At 41.5% G+C, this 23803-nt stretch overlaps 1 protein-coding gene across 5 annotated transcripts in view; it reads right to left on the bottom strand.

The window, feature by feature from the left end:
- Positions 1-743: 743 nt before the first annotated feature.
- Positions 744-23803, bottom strand: part of TRIM36 (tripartite motif containing 36) — a 31909-nt gene continuing 8849 nt past the window's right edge. The window contains exons 1-10 of one of the 5 annotated variants that reach the window (XM_039733121.1): positions 23657-23774; positions 22513-22747; positions 14574-14899; positions 11168-11314; positions 10053-10148; positions 8934-9187; positions 8217-8341; positions 7139-7432; positions 6563-6860; positions 744-2502 (exon numbers count right to left, since the gene is read on the bottom strand). In XM_039733121.1, the coding sequence (XP_039589055.1) occupies positions 2148-2502; positions 6563-6860; positions 7139-7432; positions 8217-8341; positions 8934-9187; positions 10053-10148; positions 11168-11314; positions 14574-14899; positions 22513-22747; positions 23657-23683 (2157 nt within the window). In that variant the 5' untranslated portion in view covers positions 23684-23774 and the 3' untranslated portion in view covers positions 744-2147. Of the gene's footprint in view, positions 2503-6562; positions 6861-7138; positions 7433-8216; positions 8342-8933; positions 9188-10052; positions 10149-11167; positions 11315-14573; positions 14900-14982; positions 15481-22512; positions 22748-23656; positions 23775-23803 lie in introns of those variants that run through there. The other 4 variants (XM_039733123.1, XM_039733120.1, XM_039733124.1 and 1 more) reach the window with 4 other exon arrangements.

Raw genomic sequence — 23803 nt, 5'->3', positions numbered from 1 at the left:
CACACACTGCGTTCACCTCTGAGGCCCCCAGTACAGAGTGGTTCCAAAGGAGAGGCACAAAAATTGTCAGAGGGCTGTTAACATCTGTCCTGTATAGATGTTGTAAGAGATGGAGTTATTCAGCATAGAGAATGCTCCAGAAAGACCTTATTATGGCCTATTAATAGATGTCAGAGCTCAGGACATCTCTGGATGCCCTGAATGTCTCAAAGCCCTGGCAGGAGCTCGGAGACCCTGGCAGGAAGCCAAAGACACCTGGAAATTCGATCTTAATTCATGGAGCAAATTGCCAACCTTATATAAAGAATTACAGGCCACAAAAGTTTAAGTAGCATAGTAGTAGGAATCACAGGGTGAAGGGAAAAATTTTGGAGCACTGTACAGGGGGGTTTTGAACCTTGTACAGAGGGGTTTGGAATTCTGTACATGGGGGTCAGGAGTCCCAAGATGGAGGGATTTGGGTGTGCCCTGTCCTTCTTCTTTCTTCTCCTTGGCATCCATGTTCAGGATGATGTTGGCATGTGGGGATTGGTTCATGGTGAAGGTACACTTGCCAACAAGGGTGAAAAGTATTGGAAATTGAAGGTAAATATCTAATACGTAGTTTTCACTATAAAAGAGACAACCACCCCGTGGGTGGGAGAGAGTGCCCTTGGCTGTCTTGCTGATCAGACCTCGGCTGGACAGACAGACAGAAAAACTTTGTAGATAAGGAACAATAAACTCAACTGAAGACCGAAAAGCAAGAGTCCAGACTCCTTCTTCGAGAGCGCGGCCTGCCCAGAACCACCTTTTCCCGTGCTGGGGCAGAGACAAGTGACAGCCGACCCCGGCAAATAGATAAAAAGAATTTTTTAAAAAGATGGAGGAAGTCTTTTTTACCAAGGTCTGGAGAGACAGGACAAGGGGCAATAGTTTTAACCTAAAAATGATAGATTAGGTTGGACATAAAGAAGAGATTGCTAATAATAAGGGTGGTGAGACATTGGAGAAGGTTTCCCAGAGAAGTGGTGGATGTCCCGTCCCTGAAAGTGTTCAAGGTCAGGTTGAACACAGCTTTGAGCAACCTGGTTAGTGGGAGAAGTCCCTGCCCATGGCAAGGAGGGGTTGGAACTAGATGGGCTTTAAAGGTCCCTTCCAACTCAAGCTGTTCCTGCAGTTCTATGATTCTGCAAATGTGATACAGTTTTTAACATTAGAGGAACTGAAATTTTAAGGGAGACATCCTTTAAGGCAGAAATTAGGTCTCAAAACTTAACCAATGCATTTTCAACATTCTTACTAAGAAAAACCCAAGCTGCTGCTAGATATTTTCTTTTTTTTTAAAATCAGGTATTTCTTTAATACTTGCTTTTGCCTAAATACCAGGTACCATTATTCACACATGCAAACATTTCTGATTTTTGACTCCAAATTCTGACATTTAAGGTACAATTGCACTTTATTTTAGATAGCTTAGAGTAAAAGCCTGGAAGAATAAATAAACTTACCATTATGCCACCAACTATATGACAATGAGTGTCAGAACTGAGTTTTAACTTACAGTCACATTAAGGGTATACAACATGCAATCAGATTCAAGTTTACCTTCATCATTCCACGTATAAGTTAAACATTCAACACCATTTCTAATTTCTTCCTCTTTAATATTATATTTTTAATATGCTATTCTGTGCTGAAAGGCCCAACTGGTGATCAGGGTTTAACTGGAAAGTATTTAACCCTGCAGAGGCATTTAGGCAGATTTCTTAAAAGGAGAATGGCAATCACACACTGTCAGCTTTGACTTCATTAAATACAAAACTGACTGTGTAAGGATTTAAGTTAAATAAAAGGCAGATTTCTACCCCGAAGAGTAAGTTTTGGTTGCTAGTCCTGAAAAGAAAATTTTGGTTGCTAGTCAGACTTGTTCCCTGCTTCCCCCAGGAAAAGAAGTCTGTGGAGAACAGCATTGCACAGATCACAAGAAAGGCAGGAGAATTCCTCTGGTGCAGGAAGCGCCTGGACCATTTATTTTAAAGAATCACAGGCCAGAGGCTTGTGAGCAACACGTAGGTGGAATATAATTTATCAGGACTAAAAGCTAAGGTAGAATTCTTCTGCTTTCATTTTCTGACTCAGAACAGCAACAGGAAGAGATTGCTGCACTAGATGTCATCGTGGTACTCCCTGTCCGTGGCTGTGACAGCTTCCTCAAGGTGCACTGCTGCACCGCCCATTAAAGCAAACGCTGGGTACATCAAGCCAGAGCAATCCACCTCACATTCGTACAGGCACTTCATGCGGCCTGCATCGTAAAACCCTACCCTGCCTCTGTCACAGTCCAGGCAAATGCCCAAGCACGATGGCAGGGGAAGGATTCTGCTGGCTGGATCTTTGGGAGCAGTAGGTGTGGCAGGGATAAAGAACTTCTTCATGCCTAAAGTGACCAGTGTGCAAGGTTGCAATGAGTCAAAGAAAGCGTCTTCACTCCCACTGTCATGACCGCTGTCTTGCTCGCATCTGGAACACAAAAAAAATCCCACGTGCTTTTGTCAAATGCTGAAGTGGGATCAGTGATGTGAAAGGAGAAGAACGTTTCTGTAAGATAGGCAACACCACATGATCACCCAAATATCTTGGGTGGTAAAAAAATCATAGAATCACAGAATATTCTGAATTAGAAGGAAACCACAAAAAACATTATATTCCAAGTCCTGGCCCAGCACAGGACAACCCAAGAGTTACAAAATGTCCCTGAGAACATTGTCCAAATGCCTCTTAGGCTCCGTCAGGCTTGGTGCTGGGACCACTTGCCTGGGAAGCCTGCTCTAGAGTCCAACCACCCTCTGGGTGAAGAACCTTTTTCTAATATACAGCCTTAGCCTCTCATGACACAGTTTTATGTCATTCCCTTAGGTCCTGTCAATGGTCACCTAAGAGATGAGATCAGTGTCTGCCTCTCTGCTCCCCTCAATCTCCTCTTCCCCAGTCTGTGCAATCCAAGTGACTTCAGTCACTCCTTATAAGGCTTTCCCTCCAGACCCTTCAAAATCTTCATGGCCTCTGGACACTCTCTAACAGCTCAATGTCTTTTTTGTGTTGTGGCACCAGAACTGCCCCCAGCACTCGAGGTGAGGCTGCCCCAGTGCAGAGCAGAGCAGGACAATCCCCTCCCTTGCCCGGCTGTGATGCTGTGCCTGATGCTCCCAGGCACGGGGCCCTCCTGGCTGCCAGGGCACTGCTGGCTCCTGTTCAGCTGGCCATTGACCAGGATCCCCAGGGCCCTTTCCTGCACTCATTTCTGCTCTCCAGCCTGTCATTCATTTGTCTGTCTGTCTGTACACCCAGGGTTGCCCCATCCCAGGTGCAGAACCCAGCACTTGCCCTTGTTGAATTTCATGCAGTTGGTGCCTGCCCGGTCCTCTCATTTGTCAAGGCCTCTCTGCAGGGCCTTCCTGCCTTTGAGGGAGTCAGCTGCTCCTCCCAGTTCTGTATCATCTGACCTTACTTAGTAACCCTTCAGTCCTGTGTCCAAGCCATTTATGAAGCTGTTGAAGAGCACAGGGCTGAGCATGGAGCCCTGTGGAAGCCCCCCAGTGACAGGTGACCAGTCTGGTGTCACCCCAGTCACTGTAACCCCTTGTGCCTGACCCCTGAGCCACTTGCTCACTCATCACATGATGTGTTTATCCAGATGTGTGCTGGATAGTTTGTCCAGAAGGATCCTGGGAGACACAGCATCAAAAGCTTTACTGAAATCAAAAGAGATTACACCAACTGGCTTCCCTTGGTCAGGTCAGTGTGTTACAAGTGTCATGAAAGGAAAGTAAGTTTTTCAAGTTGGACTTTCCCCAGATGACTGCACTGTCCTTCAGGTGTTGTTCAGTAATTCCCAGAATAATCTTCTCCATAAATTTACCAGTCATTAAAGTGAGACTGACAAGCCTGTAGTTACCAGGATCATCTTTCCTGCCAGTCTTGAAAACTGGGACATTTGCCAGTTTCCAGTTGACTAGCACCTCCAAAGACCATTGAAACATGAGAGAGGTCTTACAATGACATCAGCCACCTCAGTACCCTAGGATGAATCCTATCAAGCCCCACAGACTTATGGGGATTCAGGTGGAACACCAAATCCTGCAAAAATTTGGGAATGGCTGGGAGTTTATCATTCTCACAGTCATGGTCCTTGAGTTCTGGGACCCCCAAAGGCCACCATTGGTGTTGAAAACTGAGGTCAATAAAGCATTAAACATCTCTGTCTTGTCTCTGTCCCTTTTAGTGAGGTGACCATCCTCCTCCTGTAACAGGCCAATGATATTTCTGACTCCCTTTTGCTAGTAACGTATTTTTTAGAAACTCTTTTTATTGTTCCCTACAGTTCTGGCCAGCTTCAACTCCAGTTGGGCTTTGACCACATAAATTTTCTCCGTCAAATGTCAAGCAGCATCTCTTTATTTCTCCCACACTGCCCAACTTTGCTGCTATTGGCCATACTGTTTTGTTTTTTTTTTTCACCTTAGCTCTACAAGTTCTCTGCTTACCCAAGCCAGCTTTCTGTCTTGCCTGCTTGACTTATAACATTTTGCAGCTGCCTGCTCCTGTGCCCTTAGGAGGTGGTCGCTAAAATGTGACCAGCACTGATGGACCTTAGCACCTTCAACAGTGGTCTCTCAGAGGACTTTCCTGATTAGTACCCTCAGCAGCCTGAAATCTGTTCTCCTCATGTCCAGAGTTGAAGTTTTGCTGGCACTTCTCTTTCTGACAACAGAGATTTTAAATTCAATTGCTTCATGGTTGCTGTGGCCAAGATGGCTGTTCATCTCCACTTTGCTCACAAGATCCTCTCTGTTGACAAGGAAAAAATCAAGGAGAGCACCTTTCTCAGCTGATTCCCTTAGTACCCATACCAAGGTGTTTTAGGACCCCTCTGGACCTGTATCATCTATGTGGTGCTCCCAGTTAACATCTGCCACGCTGAAGTGCCCTACAAAGACAATTTTGGTTGATGTAGAGATATTCCTTAGCTCCTTAAAGAATAATTCATCAATCCTCATCTTGGCTGTGTAGCCTGTAGTAGATTCCCACAATAACATCCACTTTGTTTGTCCCTTAATCCTTACCCAGAGGTTCTGAACTGCAGCATTGCCAGCTGCAGGCTCCATACATTCCAGACACTATGTGACAGACAGTGCCACCCCCACCTCATCTGTCCCCCTGTCCCTTTGAGGAGCCTGTAACTAACAGGGCATTCCAGTCACAGGACTCATCCCACCAAGCCTTGCTTATACCAGTGATACATACCTTAGCCAGGAAAGAAGAGGCATTAGTAGGTGGGATTTCACTTGTGTTACTTCAATTAACAACTCCAATAAGGACAAGACCATAGAAGGCTTTACTAAGGAATGGATGTATCTAAATGTGCTTATGCTAGGCAGTTATTAATGAACCTACAGGTACAGTAAATTAGTTAACTTGAGAAGTAACTTAGCAAATATGACCAATCCTTACAGACAAGAACATGTCCTATGAGTTTTCCATGATGCTGCTATGTTACAGTATCTGTAAAATTCACAAAACAAAAGGTAGTGTTTTAGTGGTTTAAGTTTGGGGGCTTTTTTTGAAGTGCTCTGTCTGAAGACTTCCCTGAACAGTTTCCCAGCTGTTACTGGAGAATCTACAGACATACTTGGTCAGTCTACATGCTTTTCTCTCCACCTCTTTTCTCAGATAAAGACACATGGAGAAGCACACATTCTTCAGTAGTGGCATTCCCTACTTTGGATTTCAGTTTTGGGATGCTTGTGGAGGCAGTTGTTTCTGTGTCAGCTAAAACTTTGCAGATATCTACATGGAGAAGGAAAAAGAAATCAGGAAATTTAGATCTAATTTCTCATTTTGCAAATGGCTCCATCTGGCTTTAAGCAGCTCAAGATTGTGCTGATACATTTTCCTGTGTTATACAGGAAGAAGCCAAACATTCATTAAATTTCTGAATAAGAGTCCCCAGGAGATAGCCTCCCTGCCTGCAGTTCCCACACATATCCAGGCTTGCTACAACTGTAATTGTGAGAAGGAAATCTTTTTATTGGTTTTTCCACTGTACTTTGGCTTGTGCTCAGTAGCACCCCAATACAGTACACAAGCATGTAGCCTGGGGTAAGCCAGTGACTTGGAATCCACTGTGACACAGCTACTACAAAAATATACAAATATGTACAGTGAACACTGTTCCTCTGAAAGGCTGCCAGACCTTGTATGCCAAGGGAATTAAGGCAGAGCCTTACTACTGATAATCAAGCATTGCTTCAATCTTACACTTGTTTTTAACCTTCTTGCTTTACCTGACATTCCCTGACATATACAGGAACCTGACTTCTTTCCCAAAAAGAAATGGGACTCTGGATAATCAGGGCATCTTTCTGCTTATAATGGGACAACCTGCTTACACCATATCCTTCAAACTTCTCACTGCTTAGGTTCACCTTGTGTACTGAGAACAGACTTGCTCTTCATTTACCTTTTCAAAATACCATCCCCTTATGTAAAACATGCATTAAAGCAAGAGTATGCAATTTACCTTGGACTGATAACATCAGGGGTATTGTGGAACAATTTCTGTATCTTGTTGCTAGGAACAACTCCTACTTTCACCAGGTATGAATAGGCTTCCACACTAAAAGCCCAGAAGTGCTTCCCTTTGGCAATCCCAGTGTCACCAATGATGTAATCCAGGGTTGTGAAGCATCCAACCTGCAAGCGCTCAGATCCCAGAAGCAGAGGAAGTCCAGCCCTACTTTCCACAGAGGTTCTTCTTGGGTTCAGCTGGAGATGATCATTGTTGTACCCGCATTTGTCATCGAAAAGAAAACTGAAAACTGAAAAGCAGTATCCCAAAAAAAAAAAATCTGCTTAATTACGTATTTGGCCTTCTGTGCTTATAAACTACATTTTAAGTTATACAGGCATTAGAATTTGCCACTTTTAAAGGCTACCAGGAATGTCATGCAAGTTAACAGTCTCTGTATGTTACTGACTTAATCTACAACAGTGCTTCTAAGCATTTATGAAATTGGTAACAGTGTAGGAGACATCTGGGAGTTACTGGAAACTACTTTCAGCTCTTAACACTGACGGACGTAAGAAAACCCCATACCTGGAGCTGGAGGAGTACTCATAATAACTTCTCGGCTCCAAGGGCTACAGATGGACCCTTTGTAACCTCGAACTCTAAAGGCATAGCTGCTGTCATCATCAAGATCAGATAATACTTTGCTCTTGCCACAAACTTCAGTCTTCTGCCATGTCACACTCTCCTCTTCTTTATTAAGTTTATGATATTCAAGAACATAGATATCAGCTGAATCTGTCTTCCCAGGGCATTCCCAGCTGATCAGAGCTTTGTTGTACATCCTGCTCTGTTCTTCATTGATTTCTGGTATTTCCAGACCTGGAACACATGAGAAAAAAAGCATTGAAATTTAGATACATGTTGTTTTGGAGTTAACCATACAAGCAGTCCTGGGTAACCAAACTGTTACTGTATTCCAACTCTGTCTGTGCCCCTGTGAGATTTCAAGCACTCTGTAACCAGGAGCTGTTACAGTTACTTTTGACCCATTGCTATTTTGATTCTTTAGTAAAGTGTTATTTTTTTCACTTCTATCTACTGGTATTTGTTTTTCCTTATTGGGGTGGAAAGGGATTGGTTAAAACTATATTGGGAGGAAACTCATTTTAAAGCATCCACCTCTTAAAACTGTCTTAAATCAAGAGATAACCCCATTATTGAGCTGTAGCACTGTTAAAGGGGGGAATCTGACTCTCTCAGTTAAAAGGAGTAGATGAAGATGGTTCTCTGTTCATACACTTAAATAAATCCCCTATTTTCTGTTTTTACTTTGAAAGGCTTGAGCCTTTTATTTTCTGGCAGCTTTAAAAACTATTACTTTCTGTCATGCAATAAAAAGCTTTTAGAAAGACTGAATGTGATGTAAATACAATATTTTGGAAGCCAGTGCAAACTGGTACTGAAGGAAATGTCGTTTTAGCTTCTTTATGAAAGCTCAAGCTAACACTGCTGCCAGGTAATGCCTTCTGAATCGTGCAGACAGAAGGAACAATGCAAGTCATAACACTGAGCTCTGCAACTGCTGCCCTGTGCAGTTCTGCCTTTCTCCAGAGAAGCCCTTACAGCTAAAGCTTGAGAAAGACCTAATGCTCTCAGAATTTACCATTGGAATGGAAGGACAAGTCACCAAGGATGTCTTCTTGCTTGGCAGTGTCCACCACAAAGTCTTCAAAAGTAGTTTCAGCTGCTGGCCTAAAGCTCTTCAGAGACTCAGTAGCTTTTTGGATTCTGAAAACACAAAAGTGGAATAGCACAACCAAAAAAAGGCAATCCAAGTGGGCCATTCCTTAAAGTAAAAATGCTAGGTTTTGCTTTAAAAAAAATTCTGCTTTCATGTACTTACTGATGTCACCCAAAAATTTTCTCTAGAAAGATTCTCAAATGCCAAATTTAAAGACATTTTGTACATCAGTGTAAAGATAATGAACAGGTAGTCATTCAGTTGGCAAACCATTTAAACAATTTGAAGCATTATGTTCAAAGAACAAAACTCATGTGGGGTGCTAGTAGAGAGCACCAAGATCAAAGAGCCTAAAGCCAGAAGAAACCTGTTAGATTAACTTGCAAATACCTGATAAAATCTCTGAGACAAGAAATTTGTCAGGGAGCTAAACAGACTACCCTCCCACTGCAGTCCCACTGAACAAGGCTAGGCATTGCAGCAGGACAAGAGCACTCCTCTCTCCTGAGTGTTGTTTCCTACGGCACACTCTAATGCAGGAATTCCAGCTGAACATGATCAGGACCATCTCCCAAGAATACAACTGCACAGATATCCTGGAACAGTACTTGCACCTCAAAAAGAAGATATTTAAGATACCTGACATGAAGTTGTTTTGCCGTTTGAACAAAACAGGAGGGATCCGTTTCTTTAAGCACTTCTTGAGCATATCCTACAAGGCCATTATTTTCCAGGAGCCCTTGGTATTCTTCCACTTGTGTTTGCAATTTTTCCAACCTTATATTCTTAGAAGTTTCAATTGCCCTAAGAGCTGCAGATTTCTTCTCTTCCAGGACACAATATAATTTCTCAAAACTCTGAGATGCTTCTTGTTTAGCTCTTTCACTGTTGCACTAGGAGCAAACAAAAGACATTTCAGACAGATTCTACATCACTGTGACTCTTACTTAAGAAACATACTTAAGGTTGTTCAAGACATCACAGTAATCTAGTCATCCATTTGACAGGTAAGACTAATGAGCTTTGTTATGCTATTCAGCACTGAAAATGAGATCAGTACACTACCCAAGCTAGTCAGCATTTGATGTCTTTAACAAGAATGAAAAGCAGGAAAGTATTCCTCTGATCACACCTTGAGTTATGCATTACATTTGTCTAGATAGCTCATGAAAAAGCACTGTAAAAACATATTAGGCTCTGAAGTCTTCATGCCCAAGAGCCAGATGCTCTTCCACGTTTCCCAACCACCCTACTTCTAGTGTATGCCCTTTGAACCATAGTGCCACCTCTAAATACTGCCCTGGATAAAAGAAACTGCAAAACACAGAGGCAGTCTGTAATCAAGACACACCAGTACTAGGAGCTTCTTCAATTTCTGCCTTTGTGTTTTTCAGCTTGTATGTGACTCTTCTGCAGGGAGGTTTTGCCTTTAATTCCAACATTCTCAAAGTAAATAGACAGTGTAAATAGTGCACCATCACTATCACACAAACACCCTGTGTTTAAGCCACTTTGGTTAAGGTATCAAGTAATCTTTATTTTATTTAAATTTACAGTAGCACACAAAAATAAACTTCCCTTTGTCTGCTTCCCATACTGACAGGACTAGGTCTTACCATGTGTGATTTAGTCTCCCAAAAACTGTTCAAAAATTGTTTTACTACTTAACTGAAAAACTCAATTTCTCTGAAAACAGTTTTGAATCCTTCCTATGTCTGTACAAAGGCCAACCCCAGACAATCTTCAAGCCACTCTTACCTCTGTTTCTTTCAGCAGCAGATCCAGCTGAGTGATGTGAGCTTTCACCTGGCTCTCCTTACTGATGAGGTACTTGATATCTTTTGAAAGCTTCTCCTGTTGAAGTAAAACAGCAAGAATAGGGCATCTCCCACAAAGTGACAACCAGCACAGACAGGTCATCCTGTTTTGTCCTCAGTTTATCTAGCCACAAGGACAACAGCATGACACCAGTTATGAGCAGCAGTCCTGTGGAGAATTGCTTGGTGACCTGCAGTGATTGCAAAGCAACTGTGAGTGAGACTGCTGGCACAGGCTCTAAGGATCAGAGGTAACAGTGTCAGCTGGCTCCCAATCACCCTCTCTTAGATTGGGAAAAAGAGGCTTCAAGACATTAAAACTTACAGAAAGGAGCTGATAGTTATTAACTCATTTGTAGTAAAAGTTGCTAGAAAAATTAATAGTTCAAATCACAGATTTGTCCCTGTGCTTCCTTAGCTGCAAGAGTTAGGAGTTGTACAGGAAAAACCTTGCAAACTAGTGAGAAGGCCAAATAGCACAAGGCGGGCTAATCTGGTCTTTTTTTTTTCTTTTTTTTTTTTCCTCCTGAGAGCAAGAGAGGAAGAAAAGCAAGAAGAAGAAGTAGGTACTGTCTTCAATAACAATCTGATGTTTGCAAGTCTTTACTGTTGTGCTTTGCTTAGGAAATTAACAGCTATGCAGCTTCAGAAACTTACAAAGATATCAACAGATACTTCAGATGCAAATTTCTCAGATGGGCTTCTCAAGTGTCCTCTACCACAAGCTACCTGAACACTTATATTAAAAAAAAATAGATTGTAAAGTTGATTAACTACTTAAACCTTCTGCATTGTCTGTATTGCTGTACAATTAGCTGAAATAAGTTGACAGCACTTTTCTGGGGTTATGTTTCAAGCATCATAGCAAACAGTTAAGTTTCTAAAACATGCCCTATATCACATTAATATATACATTAACAAATGTTGCACAATGACAGGGCTCAAAACTAGTTCAGGGTCTCCTAACATCCTGGCTTCCATCCACTGGGAGTTTGCCCTCACATCAGAAGTACTCTTTCCCTTCTTAAGGCCAGATGCAATTATATTTTCTTTTACCTTAAGGGTTTTGTAGGCAGTGCTCATGGTTGTTACTTTATGGTTTGCATGACCTCCACCCAGTTTGCAAAGATGACAAACAGGCCGTCTGCAGATTTCACAGTACATGTTTACTCTTTCCATTTCATGTTCTGGACACATCAAAATCTGTGGGGAAAAAAAAAAGAGCAGAGACAATACAGGTGTACTTCCAAAAATGGAGGTTCTCAACAAAAAATCAAAACACCCAGTGAACCCAAAGCAACATGTGACTTCATCAGTGACTTTTTTTATAGTCAGTTTATCTTCTACCTTTTATATTTGTCAATGCTATTGAAAGCCAGCAGATGAACACACACAGTTTCACAAGGTTTACACTAAGTAAGCCTCTAGCAGTGTCTGTGTAGCCTCCATATAGTAGTCAATCTTTTGCTAAACCCTGCCCATGTTGTTTGCAATGCCTCCAGCACCCCACACTCCGGCTCAGAGTTGTAAATGCAATATATAACACACCCAGCCTGTCAAACTTAACCATGCTCATGCCAGCATCTCTTGCAACAGCTATGAACAATTTCTTAAAGCAAGAGCTGACATAACATTGTAGCAATTTAAGTCCAAGCTGGATTTTGATAAACCACACAGCCATTGCTCTTGGAGCTACGAAGGGCAGCCACCACCCACAACTGCAGTAATTTCAAAGACAAAAGACTCCAATGTTTCAATCTTTCTGTCTGACTCCAGTCAAGCTGCTCACACTGGCTGCTACTTCCAGGATTATCTCAAACAGCATTGCAAGAAAGCTGGTGTTGGCTAAAAATCACCTTTCAAAAACAAAACTTGTTGAAATAAATGCTCAGAGTTAAAAAGTGCTGCTCAAGTCCAAACTCTCAGGCAACAGATTAAACCATATAAAGCGTGTGTGTGTGTGTGTGTGTGAGTGTTTGTTTAAAAAAATAAACAATGCTTGCTTTGCCTCATTCTAGAGCACTGAAAGACAGCGTTTCCATAGAAGTTACCAAAGAGGAGCTTTTGTGGAAGCTCTTCAGTTTCAATATGCCCCCACTTAAGGTCAGAAACCGGCATAAAAATAGAAAATTGTGAGCAGCACAAATATGGACACAATAAGCTAAAACCTGAAACCAGCTTTCAAGACTCAAATGTTATCTTAAGGCATGGTGAAAAGCCCAAAGGCACCAGTCTCACCAGCACCTTAAGACTATCATTAAACCAAATATGCAATTAGTGATCCCATTTGGATTGACTGCTGGATTTGGAAGGAAATAAAAAAGGGAAAAAAGGAAGCTGCCAAGAAAATCGGCTGTGCAGGCAAACATCTCCGAAAGCTAGTCATTCAGTTAGCCTGTGGAAGAAAGGGAAAAAAGGAAGCTGCCAAGAAAATCAGCTGTGCAGGCAAACATCTCCGAAAGCTACAGTCATTTAGTTAGCCTGTGGAACTAATTTTTCCACAGCAGTGTGTAGTCACACCTCACAGAAAATCCTTATTCTTATTCATCTCCTCATATAAGCAAGAACTACAGCCTGCAAGGAAGAGACAGCAGAGGTCAGCAGACTGCCTTGTCTTCTCTCAAAACTCAAGAACAATCAGCCCAGTATGTGCTCCTCCCATCCCCACCACAACACGCTAGAAAGTTTCTCCAGCCTGGTTGTAAATTAAATTGGTGACTGAGAACATTGTTTAGGAAATTAACAAATATTTTATGCTTTCAGCTCAGGTCTTAAAAATGCAGTGCAACAAAAAATGCACTTTTCTTTCTTTGTATTAAGCTCAAACAGTCCTCAGAAAAGTTTCTATAAGAGCACAGTAAAGATCAGCTTACCGCAGTTGGGAAGTTTTTCAAAACAAGTATATGTAACTAAATTTAACTACATTATGCTTTTCTCCTTTTTTCCCCTCTTCCTGTCCTCACATATAATTAGAAATGCTAAATCCCACATGTGCACACATACTCAATACATCAGTGTCAGAATAATCTAAACCACTTCACCCTGTTTTGCTTTGCTTCAAGAGAATTCAGCTACTGACTTTTAATCCTTGAATTCAGTCTGCATGTAGTGTAACACCACAGGGCACTTTTGGGAGTGCACAGGGATCACAAGATGCCTTTGGTATTTTCCAAGAGCAATGTTGCAGCTGTGAGGGTTTAGATGCCATAGGAGAGAAGCTTTTAAGGAGCTGTATAGCATTTTAAAGCAAGAGCTAGAAGATAGGTGAAAGTTTGCATACTTTCTCATTTATCCAATAGAGGGACATTTCACACAATGTCTGTGCAAGCACATTTAAAAGCTTATGAAGCACGTGCTCACTTTTAACTGGAATTATGTTTTAGACTCAAGGAAAACACCACCAAGTGGACTTCTGGATGTTCACTCTCTCCCAGCCTGCTAACTTTAGAGGCTCAAATTTTTCCAGTCTCAGAAGGAGCAGTCAGGAGCTTCTCACACATTGCACATTAATCAAATTCACTAAATTTAATCATAATTAATCAGGACTCCTTGACCATCAGCATTTCTGGCACCTGTGGGATGTCCTGCAAGGAGGCACAGGCACACAGCATGTGTTGGGACATTAAGGCCCTTGTTGTGGTCCCTGGTTAGCAAGATAGCATCTGTGATCTAATAAATTCAGTAAGTACGTACTGCACCACGCTCAGCATGAGACACAAAGATAGCGCTATTTTCTTATCATTGTTTTGTCTGAATGCAGTAACAGCAGCACCAGTGTATAAAGTAGAAATTTTGCCATAACATTTTTATCTCTTCTGCCATAGATAAAAAAATAATGGTGTAATAACAATAGAGACCATAACTCCACCTTTTGCTCTTGTTAGATGCAAGGAAGGAGAAAAAGAAGATGCTTGGTGATGGATCAAATTCAAGCACAAAGCATCCAAAGGGGATTTACTTAAAGGGGGCCTGGAAGAGGCCAGGTGTGTTGGGGTTTTTAAGTTTACACACACAGGCATCCTCCCTAGGCATTCCATTCTAGATGCCCAAGAGCAAGGTGCCAATAACACCAAGGATATGGACTCAATCCCTGTATGAATCATTCACTTAAAAGCTGACTTGATGGTGCTTGTGGGTCCCTTCCAACTTAGAATATTCTGTTATTTGTGATCATTAAGCCTTAAAAAAGAAAATAAATTAAAAAAAATACAAAGAAAGAAATACTCAAATCACAAGTAACACAATCCATTCCACAAAGTAAAAACCCTTATTTTTACAGGACCCTTCAAGTATGTTCTCAGTGTCCCCTTCAATGACAGCAAGGACCACCAAGCTTGTGGTTCACTCAATAAATAACAGCAATTGTCAGTAAAGCAATCATGGTCCTGAAAAGCAACTACCATATGTCTGCAGCTACATGAGAATGCTGCAACCTGAATTCTTTAAGGTACAGTATACTTACCTTGGGTCTGAAGTTGGTGGTTGGTCCTACATATTCATGCTGGGCTTTCACAGTTCCCCAAGGATGGTGTATTTTGAAACATTCATTGCAATAGCTTGCACTGCAGTCCATGCAACTCTTTGTGGACTCCTGAGGCGGAGGTTTGCAGAAATCACACATAATAGCAATGGCTGCCCTGGCTGCCTGTCTGTATCTTTCCACAATGGTTTCCAAAGTGAAGTTGCGAAATAAGCCATTGATGCCACGCTCCCCGAGATCAATATCCCGCTGGCAACTTGGACAAGGAAACAAAGTCGATCTAGGAGTCAGTGAATTGCGTTTTCTGCCTGTGTAGACACCAAAACCCAATTCAGGATAAGCATAAACCAAACTGGTTTAGATTTTAAAAGAAGCACAGGAATTTACGAACCAATTCCAGACTGTAGCACTTCATCCAAACCAGTACAACACCAATTCATATGCAGTCTGCCAAGCCAAAGAGAATACAATTGCCCTGACAAGGTAGTGTAAGGTCTGACTCCAAAGAACATTACAACCTACTACTTGAAAATTAATTTTATGTTAATATAAATTTAGCTCTTCCAATTCCATTTACTTTATCTAGTTTTGGATGCACTCAAGCTGTAACCTTTTGAAACAATAAACACAAAACTTTGTAGAAGCCAAGTGGTTTTAGACTAACTGGTTACCCATACAGAGAGCAACTGCTTCCTAACATACTGAAGTGAAAGATGCTTACTCCCAGAGCAACAGAAATACATAGCCACCCTTGAGCTTTCTGAAATTTGCTTGGGCCGAGTTCAAACTTATTTTACTCATCCCAAGAGGCATCACAAAAAAACCCAGGAAAACAAGGGAACAGTGTGGTATCTTGTGGATCTGACAGTCTGGTCAGAGAGCAAGAAAACTAGGTAAGTTTCCCCAGAATCAAAGTGAGACTTCAGGTAGTTGAAGATAAATGATAGCTTATTATTATAAACAACCTGCAGGTGTTGCTTTTCTAGTCTCTGTTTCCTTGTTTTTCTCAAAGACTGTTTACAAGACAGGCATTTTGTTAATTAGCCAATCAGGTGAAATGCATTGATTAATTGACCAATCAGGTCTATCTGTATTGGAACAATGTATAAAAAGGAAAATCCAAAGTAAAGCTGCTACGCTGTGCAAGCCTGCCTTTTGGTGAGTCTGTGACGTTTCTTACTCAACAGCGACATCATCAAATAATTTAGTCAAAAAATGCTGAGGCTCACTTGGCCCCTCCTGAAAGGCTTCAATAAAGGAGGGCTGCTAAATAAGCCCTGCACACCAAAGAGGAATCTGAGGTAGTTATATCTTCAGTTAACTCTACCCTGAACTGAGGAACCACAGATCTCCACAGGGAGAGAGTTAAACAGCATACATCTAGCTCTATTAATTTCTAAAGAGGGAGCTGCAGAGAAGCTGCACCAAACAGCTACACACAAATTTCCTCCTTTCTCCAAAGTAAAATCACAGGCTTAAGAAAAGCCACTAACTTAAGAAGCCTTTTGAGTCTGTAAGGAGATGGCTCACACAGATTCAGAGGTTATTCACAAGGTAATACTCCTGAAGTTATCAAACCAGGAGTGCATCCTGTCTCACTCATGAACCCACAGGCTGCAACTACCAGAAAGAATCCTTTATGTATTTCAAAAACAGGCTAAGCCAGTCTTTAGGCTTAACTTGTATTCTCTCAGCTTCCCCTCACAAAGAAACCAAAAAAAAACCCATATTCTGTAGTGCTGCTGTATTGCTTTAAGATCTGTTTGAGAGGACTGCATATTGAAATCAGGACTAACTGTCCTGATTTCATCTGGGTTAGAGATCATTTTCTTAATAGCTAGTACAGTGCTATGGTTTAGATTCAGTATTAGGTTACTGCACACTGATGTTTTGGCTGTTGCTAAGTAGTGCTCACCCTAAATCCAGGAGTTTGCAGTTTTCCATGCTTCACCAGAGAGCAGGTGCATGAAAACCCAGGAGGGAGAACAGCCAGGACAGCTGACCCAAACAGCCAAAGGGATATTCCAAACCATAACATGTCCTGGACATGACATAAACTAGGGGCAGTCAGGTGTGACAGGGTGGACACTGGATGAAAAATTTTATTGTGCATTATTTGTTTCTCTTGGATTTTATTCCTCTCTTTTGTATTACTATTTTTTTTTGTTATCCCTCCAATTTATACTCCAGTATTTAATTAACTCTATTCCAGCTGAAACCAGAATACTAACAAATTTGTAAACGGAGATATGAATTCTCGGTGTTGAAATTGGCTCTTCTTCAGAAAGTGAAATTTGTTCTTCTCTGTATTTAATCAGTATTTTTCCATCAAAATTGCTAATGCATTATTTCCTTCTGAAGTGTCCTGTGATGCTACCCAAAACACACTTGCATTGGGCTGCTCTCCTGTTGCTCCTTCACCTAACAATCCAAAACCTCCATTCCTATCATGCCCTTTCCAGTCTCTTCAAATAAAACACCAAACCAACACTCCTATGAGGAATCAGTTCCTTTAAATATCTTTGAAATTTAACCTGTGGTAGTTATGCATGACTGTCAGCTAAGAAGTCACAATCAGAGCATGGATAAGTGTGCATGCACTGACAGTCTCCCACCCAGCTTGGTCCCATGCTTTTCTGTAAGTTCTGAGCAGAACTAGGCTGCATTTACAGAACAGGATGGGTGACACAAGGCACAGGTATGCAGCTCTCTACCTAAGGGAGCAGAGATTGTTGCCTGATTTCACTTTTTTGTTTCATATTTACTTGAAAATAATTAATTACTGCACATCCTGCAGTACCTATAACTTGGCATACACAGCAACACACACATGCAAGGCACAGCAACAACAGTGAAACACAAACTTTTATTTTCAGTGTATGCTCCAAGCTAGCACTGCACAAAGGAACACAGAGAAATCTTCTACACAGACTTCCACAATGTCCTAGACAGCAAGATGACTTCACATGCAGTGCCATGCAGACAACAGCTACAAAAAGTGATCTAGAATGCACACATTTGCTGAAACTAAGAAAATAATCATACAATGCAGCACATATCTGGACTGCCTACAAGTAGTATGCTAGAGCAGAGAGCGAACAATGACAAAGCAAGATAACAAGGGAAAAAAAAACATGGTGCAGTGGTCAAGTTTGAAAATACAATCTGAAATTCTTATCCATCCCAATGGAGGCCTTTCATTCTGCCTGTGGTGGACTGAAATGAGACTGTCATCATGAGCCATGCTCTGCAAAGACTGGTGACATTCTCTACAGAAAGCAATCCAGTATCAAGGAACCTGCACACCTTCAGATGTCTCATCCCTTTTCATTGACAGCACTCTGAGAATCTAGGTTGGGTTTTTTTTTCCTGTTTTTCCTGGTTTTTTTCTGTTTCTGGAAATTTATTTGTTAAGGTGCTTGGCGTCTTCTGCCACTTCAATACTCAAAAATAAGGAGATACATCCTCTTTTTGCCTCGTGACTGTTAAAATACTAACACTCTAGTGTGCTTTCTGCTTAAAGGATTTCTACACTCTTATTTTAAGAAGAAAGCACTGATGAAGTAATTAATTACTTTGGACACTGTCTTTCCTATCTGTATTGTGTCCAATTTGCTGAAACTAAATTCTGGTTATATTTTAAAAAATCCAAACAAACAGAAAGCACAAAAAACCCAAAAAAACAACAACAACAACAAAAAAAACAACCTCAGAACAAAAAAGCCCTTAGATTTTGTAGACATATTTAGATATGCAGCTCAGAGAAACTTAACTCCTACCCACATTATCTTTTACACTTTGCCAATTCAGTATACAACAAGCAAATATGTATTTTGTGAAATATTAGAAATCATCACAGAAAATTTTCCACTGTGATTTGTAAACTGATTGCTCCACTTGCAATAAGTTGCTCAATCAGTTACAAAAAAAAAATCACAACATAGACTCACAGATATTACCATACGGATTGCAGACTCAAGTCAAAAAGCAATTTCAAGTATGTCGTTTAACGACAATGTTTAAACGTCATCTTCCCAAGGAGAGATAACAATATTTAAAATGTTGAAAAGTCCAAGCTGCAGTGAATGGTTTGCAAAGGGATAAGACATCTTAAAGCTGTGTTTTTCAAGTAAACAGTATTACCAGTATTACCAGAATTCTATGGTTGTGGAAGACATGGACATTAAATGTGTGAAAGTCTAGTAAAAAAGATTTAAAAGTCAACTGGATTCTCTTGCAAGGTTGGGGTTTTTTTTAAATAAAAATGTATATGGCACCCCATAACTCAGTTAATATTTTTGGATGGGCTTTTATGGGGAAGGAAAAAGGGAAGGGGAAAAAGGGAATAGGAATAACAAGACAAGGGGTAAAGAGGGAAGGGGGAAAGAAAGAGGGAAGGAAAGGAGAAAGTGGAGAGAGGAGGGGTCTCCTAAGAGAAGCCAGCAGAGCTAAAATGTTACTTTCAGATACTTTAGTCTTTCACAAATCAAAAGAGCTTTCTGCAAAAAGAGCAGACATGGACAGCTTTCCAAGAGGTGTGATGGGTATTGTACAGTATCTGTTTGATGACACTTTCAGCCTTCAACTGGGGCAATTTAAACTTCCTCTTCTGATCACCTGCTTTGTCCTCCACTGAGTGTGAAATTCAGATTTGTGTTTAGCTCAGTTCACATCTTTCTTGAAGAACACCAGATTATATGGATTACTCATGTGCCTGCCAGTACTGTGGCAACAAGGAATTTGGGGACCTTTTTCTCCCATTTTTGACCAACAATTACATTTTAAAAAATGTAATCAGTATTAAGTAAGTCCACACAGTGGCTGAGCTGCTCAGACAAAGCTCAATTTTGGAAATAAGATATAATTAAAAGACTGACTATCTTCAATCTGATTGTGTCATTAGACACACCAAATATTACAAGTCTAAGTGTAAAATGTTTCATTTTCCTCACATATTCATGTGCTGTGATAAACTGTGAGATTCAGAACTACGTACTCATATAAACATGGTGCAAATTTCAATCTGTTCTTCATCAAATTAAGCAGGCTTAAATACAATAATGAACCAATATTACATTCCATGTAGCAGTGATGGCCAAACATGACCTGTAAATGTAAGGAAGATCAATCCAATAATCACACTTCATTACCAGTAAGACAGCAGTTTCATTGAAACTTGAGCATGTCAACTCCTGAAAATTAAAAAGTAGGGGGTGGAAAAGGTGGTGTGGTGATTGCTGGGTTCTGTGTGCATTTTTGTACCTACCAATGTATATTCAGTCATATACACACAAGGAATATAATATAATCCAATCCTTAACTGAATTCCAGTCCAGTTGACCTTTAAATCAGTCTTGCACAGAATGAAAAGCTGTCCTTCTAGAACTTCTTGGCTGTATCTTTGCTCACTGCAAACGAATTTTTGTGGACTTGACCACTGACAAAAAGCTATATGCTAATTGACAATATTTAACTTGATATCTAAATGCTAGACTATCTCTAGCCAACACAAGAAGTGAAGCATTTCTACCTCTGCACCCAAAAGACCTCCTCTGTGAGGCTGTGAACAATGAACAGAGAGTTGTTTAGACATCAAAAAATGAGATATACCATTGGTTTACAATGGTTCAAATGAAAAGCACCAACTCTTTTCTCTTCTGTGGCTGTTTAATGCCTGCAGGGTTGAAAGGCAAGAATGTTTAATTTCCTAGCATATCAAACAACAGTAAGATTTAAGCAGAACAGGAAAAGGGAGAAAGAAGGCATTGGGGGGGAGGGAGTGGCACAGGGAGAGATATTTCAAACATTTGCATGAGTGTCAACATAACCACATTACACACTCTAATTGCACCAACACTGTAATTACAGTAACATTAGAGATAACTGAAAAGCAATAAGAAATAGCCTTCATTTTCATGTTATATACAGCAAGACTTTGTTAATTAAAAATTATTTTAAATACAATACAAACAGAGGAGTATTTTTAAACCAACACACTGGTTTTTAAGCAGCACATACACTCCATTTCAACGAGTTCTGTCGTTTTTACATTAAGATAAATTGTACCTGTAAATGCAAGCTCTGTGTGCGCAGCACATACAGAATATGACCAAATACAGACCAGCTCCTTCTGGCATACCAAGAATTTAAATGCCAACCCATTTTAAATAGATTATATTCCTTACAGAGACATCAGGGATTCTTTAAGTGCAGGGGGGGAGGGGGGAATCCCTAGTGGGAAGAAGGTGTCATATGCATTTTGAAATGTGACACTTAAGGTCTTGACACTGACATACCCTGCAAAAGCCTCCCAGAACTTCTAGTGGATTTTTCTTATGCAAGTGAGACCCCACTTTGGATGTTTTCCTTACATCGTCTCTCTTATGGAGCTGTTTTCTTGCAAATTCCTCTACAGATCACAAAGCAAATTTAACAAGGCAATGCACAGTATGAGTGCTTCAGATACAAGACAACAAATATGCAAATGTAAATTGCAAGCTGGCAACCATTGCTGGTACCAAACTGGTCTGAGAGCACATCTCACACTCGATATAGCAATGGAGCTATAATGCCTGTAACATTAGAAGCAAAGACAGTATAATCTGAATTTAAACATCTATTCTTTAATGCTTCAATTTCCATATGCTTTTCATTCTTCAAATTTGAGCTGTCTGAGATGATAATTTTCCTGTGATGTGCATCTGCCCAACGCTCGCTGAGGTAAGAGGGGGCAAGCTCATTATTTCCAAATCTCAACCTTCTCTTGCTACTCATCAAACAGGTCTTTAGGAAAGCAATCACCTCCCTGTTAGCAGGTCAGATGAGGAAATACATTCCCAACAGTTTGCTGAGACGGTGGCAGACCACAGTGGATTTAAAGATTTACAACTCCTGCAACAACTTGTGTACATGTATCTCAGGACAGGGTGGTGGTGGCAGGAGTACCAAGAACTAGTGTCTTTTTGCTTAAGAAACTGATTTGAAAGAGTACTGGTACTAGCAATTCAGTACTAAACAGTAGTAAAAAGTGGTTTAAAAGAAGTTGGTGAAATTGCACATTTGATCTGCAAAAACTGGGAAGGATGAACTTTAGTAACACAAAATTCAAGATAAAGCTTTAGAATTTGTCTTGTTGGTAACTCTTCCTGAGCACAAAGGAGTGTGGTTTTAAAGTGGATAATTATGTCAGAAAAAAAAGCCTGAAAGCCAAGATCAGATACCTTTCAAGAAGTAAAGCATGCACAAAGCACTTTCAATGCATCTGTAGGAGAGCAGACCAACTCATCCATGGATGACAAAGACTGCAAGAATCTTTCTAGCAATACCACAAAGAGCATGGGGAGTCCTAAAGCTAAGCACTCCTTAAATCTTCAGGCAGGCCACAGTGAAGGAGGCTGTTAGGGCTGTCTGCTTCCAGTCATCTGCCCTTCAAATCTGCAACTGTGCAATAATCATAACCAATGGAAAATTATTTACTGTATGCATAATGAAGTGGGCAGGACAAAACTAGCTTGCAAAGTCTACACAGGCTCAGAAGGAAGTCAGAACTAATGCACTGGGGCTGGCTGAAACCAGAGCAAATCACTGCATGGCAATGAAAACGCCAAAATCTACTTCTCCATGCTACTGAACATGATGCTACTACATCACCATGTAACTGAAAGACAGAAATAAACAAACACATTATAAAGATTTATAGAATGCCACAAAGACCAATCTATTATAGATGGAACAGAGTGCATTGTCCTTAAAAAGATTCCCATTGTTCTTGACACAAAATTAACAAGAGTAGCACTATCCCTAAGTTATCTCTATAACCGCATCAGGGTACCAGGAAGACATTTTACCAATGTAGACACTATTCAGCTGAAGCCAGACTAATAATAAAATTAGGAAAACATGCACAATTTCTGATACATACCTGATCTATTAATCCTGTCAATTCTGTCCATGCTAGCAGCAGAGATTCTAATTCGAGGGCTACTCTGATTAGAGGATTCAGAGCCTCCATCAGCAAAGGAGTCTTCAAATGCAAAAAGTATTTCTTTCACACATTTGTGACAGACATTGTGCTGGCAGGGAAGGATCAGCGGATGGGTAAACAATTCCTTGCATGCTGGGCAGATAAGCTCTCTTTCAATACCCTTAATGGCAACCTTCATGATAGAAAGAGGGAGAAACAAGTGTAAGCGCAGGAAAACAGGAGCCACCAAGACTTATGGTTCTTATTGCTCTATGAATATTCAGCTCTGCAGAATAAATGCACACAATTTTATCTGGTTTGAGGCACTTCTTTGGCTAAAACAAATATCAATTAACATTTATGAAAGCACTGACAGCATTCATTTCAACTGAAAGGAACATTGCCACTAGGCAAACTCAGTTCATCTTTAGGTCATGTCTGCATTGCAGGGGAGGAAAGGAGGGGAGTAGTCTTAATTCCACTCAAGGACCTAGTGAAATGCAACCGAACGCAACCATACTTCTTAACAATAGGAGTCCATATGTTTAGCTTGCTCGCTGGCTTACGAAGAGGGAGAAGGGGGGAAAAAAAAGAGAAATTAAGTGTCGGACTCGTCAAACAACACGCCTTCCTGACGTGTAATTCACGTTTAAGGGCTGAAACTGTCTTGACTTCATTAGGATAATAGTTCCGCGTCGGGAACATTATTTATTTATTTATTTATTTGCTTATTTACGTCTTTTATCTGTGGCACAAAGAGCCGCCTGTGGATCGGCGCGGCTCTTCAGCAATCCAGCGCGCCCCGCCGAGCAGGGGCAGCGCAGCGCCCGCTCCGCCCGGCGCCTCCGGGAGCGCTCCCGCTCCGCGCCCCGCGCCCGTCGGAGCTCCCGGCGAGCCCTGCCCGCCGTCCCGCCCGCGCCGACAGCCGCCCAGGGACGGACCTGTCGGCGCACACCGGGGGACTGACAGACTGACTGACAGGCGGACGGACAGGAAGGCAGGCAGGCACAGACAGACAGACAGACAGCCCCCCGCAGCACAAGAAGGGGAACGACGCACCCCGCCCCGCCGGCCGCGCCCCGCCGGCTCCCCCCGCGCTCACCGGGCTCTCCAGCAGATCGCTCTCCATCCCTGCGCCTCTTCCTCCTCTTCCTCCTCCTCCTCCTGCGCCGGGGCGCCGTCAGCCCGGCCGGGACGCGGAGCGTGCAGCGCCCGCGGCGGCGCCCGGCGCAAGATGGCGAGCTTAATT

This window comes from Passer montanus, unplaced genomic scaffold (genome assembly GCF_014805655.1).
Source record: "Passer montanus isolate IOZ18808 unplaced genomic scaffold, ASM1480565v1 scaffold83, whole genome shotgun sequence".
In the NCBI taxonomy this organism is placed as follows: Eukaryota; Metazoa; Chordata; class Aves; order Passeriformes; family Passeridae; genus Passer; species Passer montanus.
The sequence above is the reverse complement of the archived record's forward strand: the minus strand, read 5'-3'. Positions and strand labels throughout refer to the sequence as shown.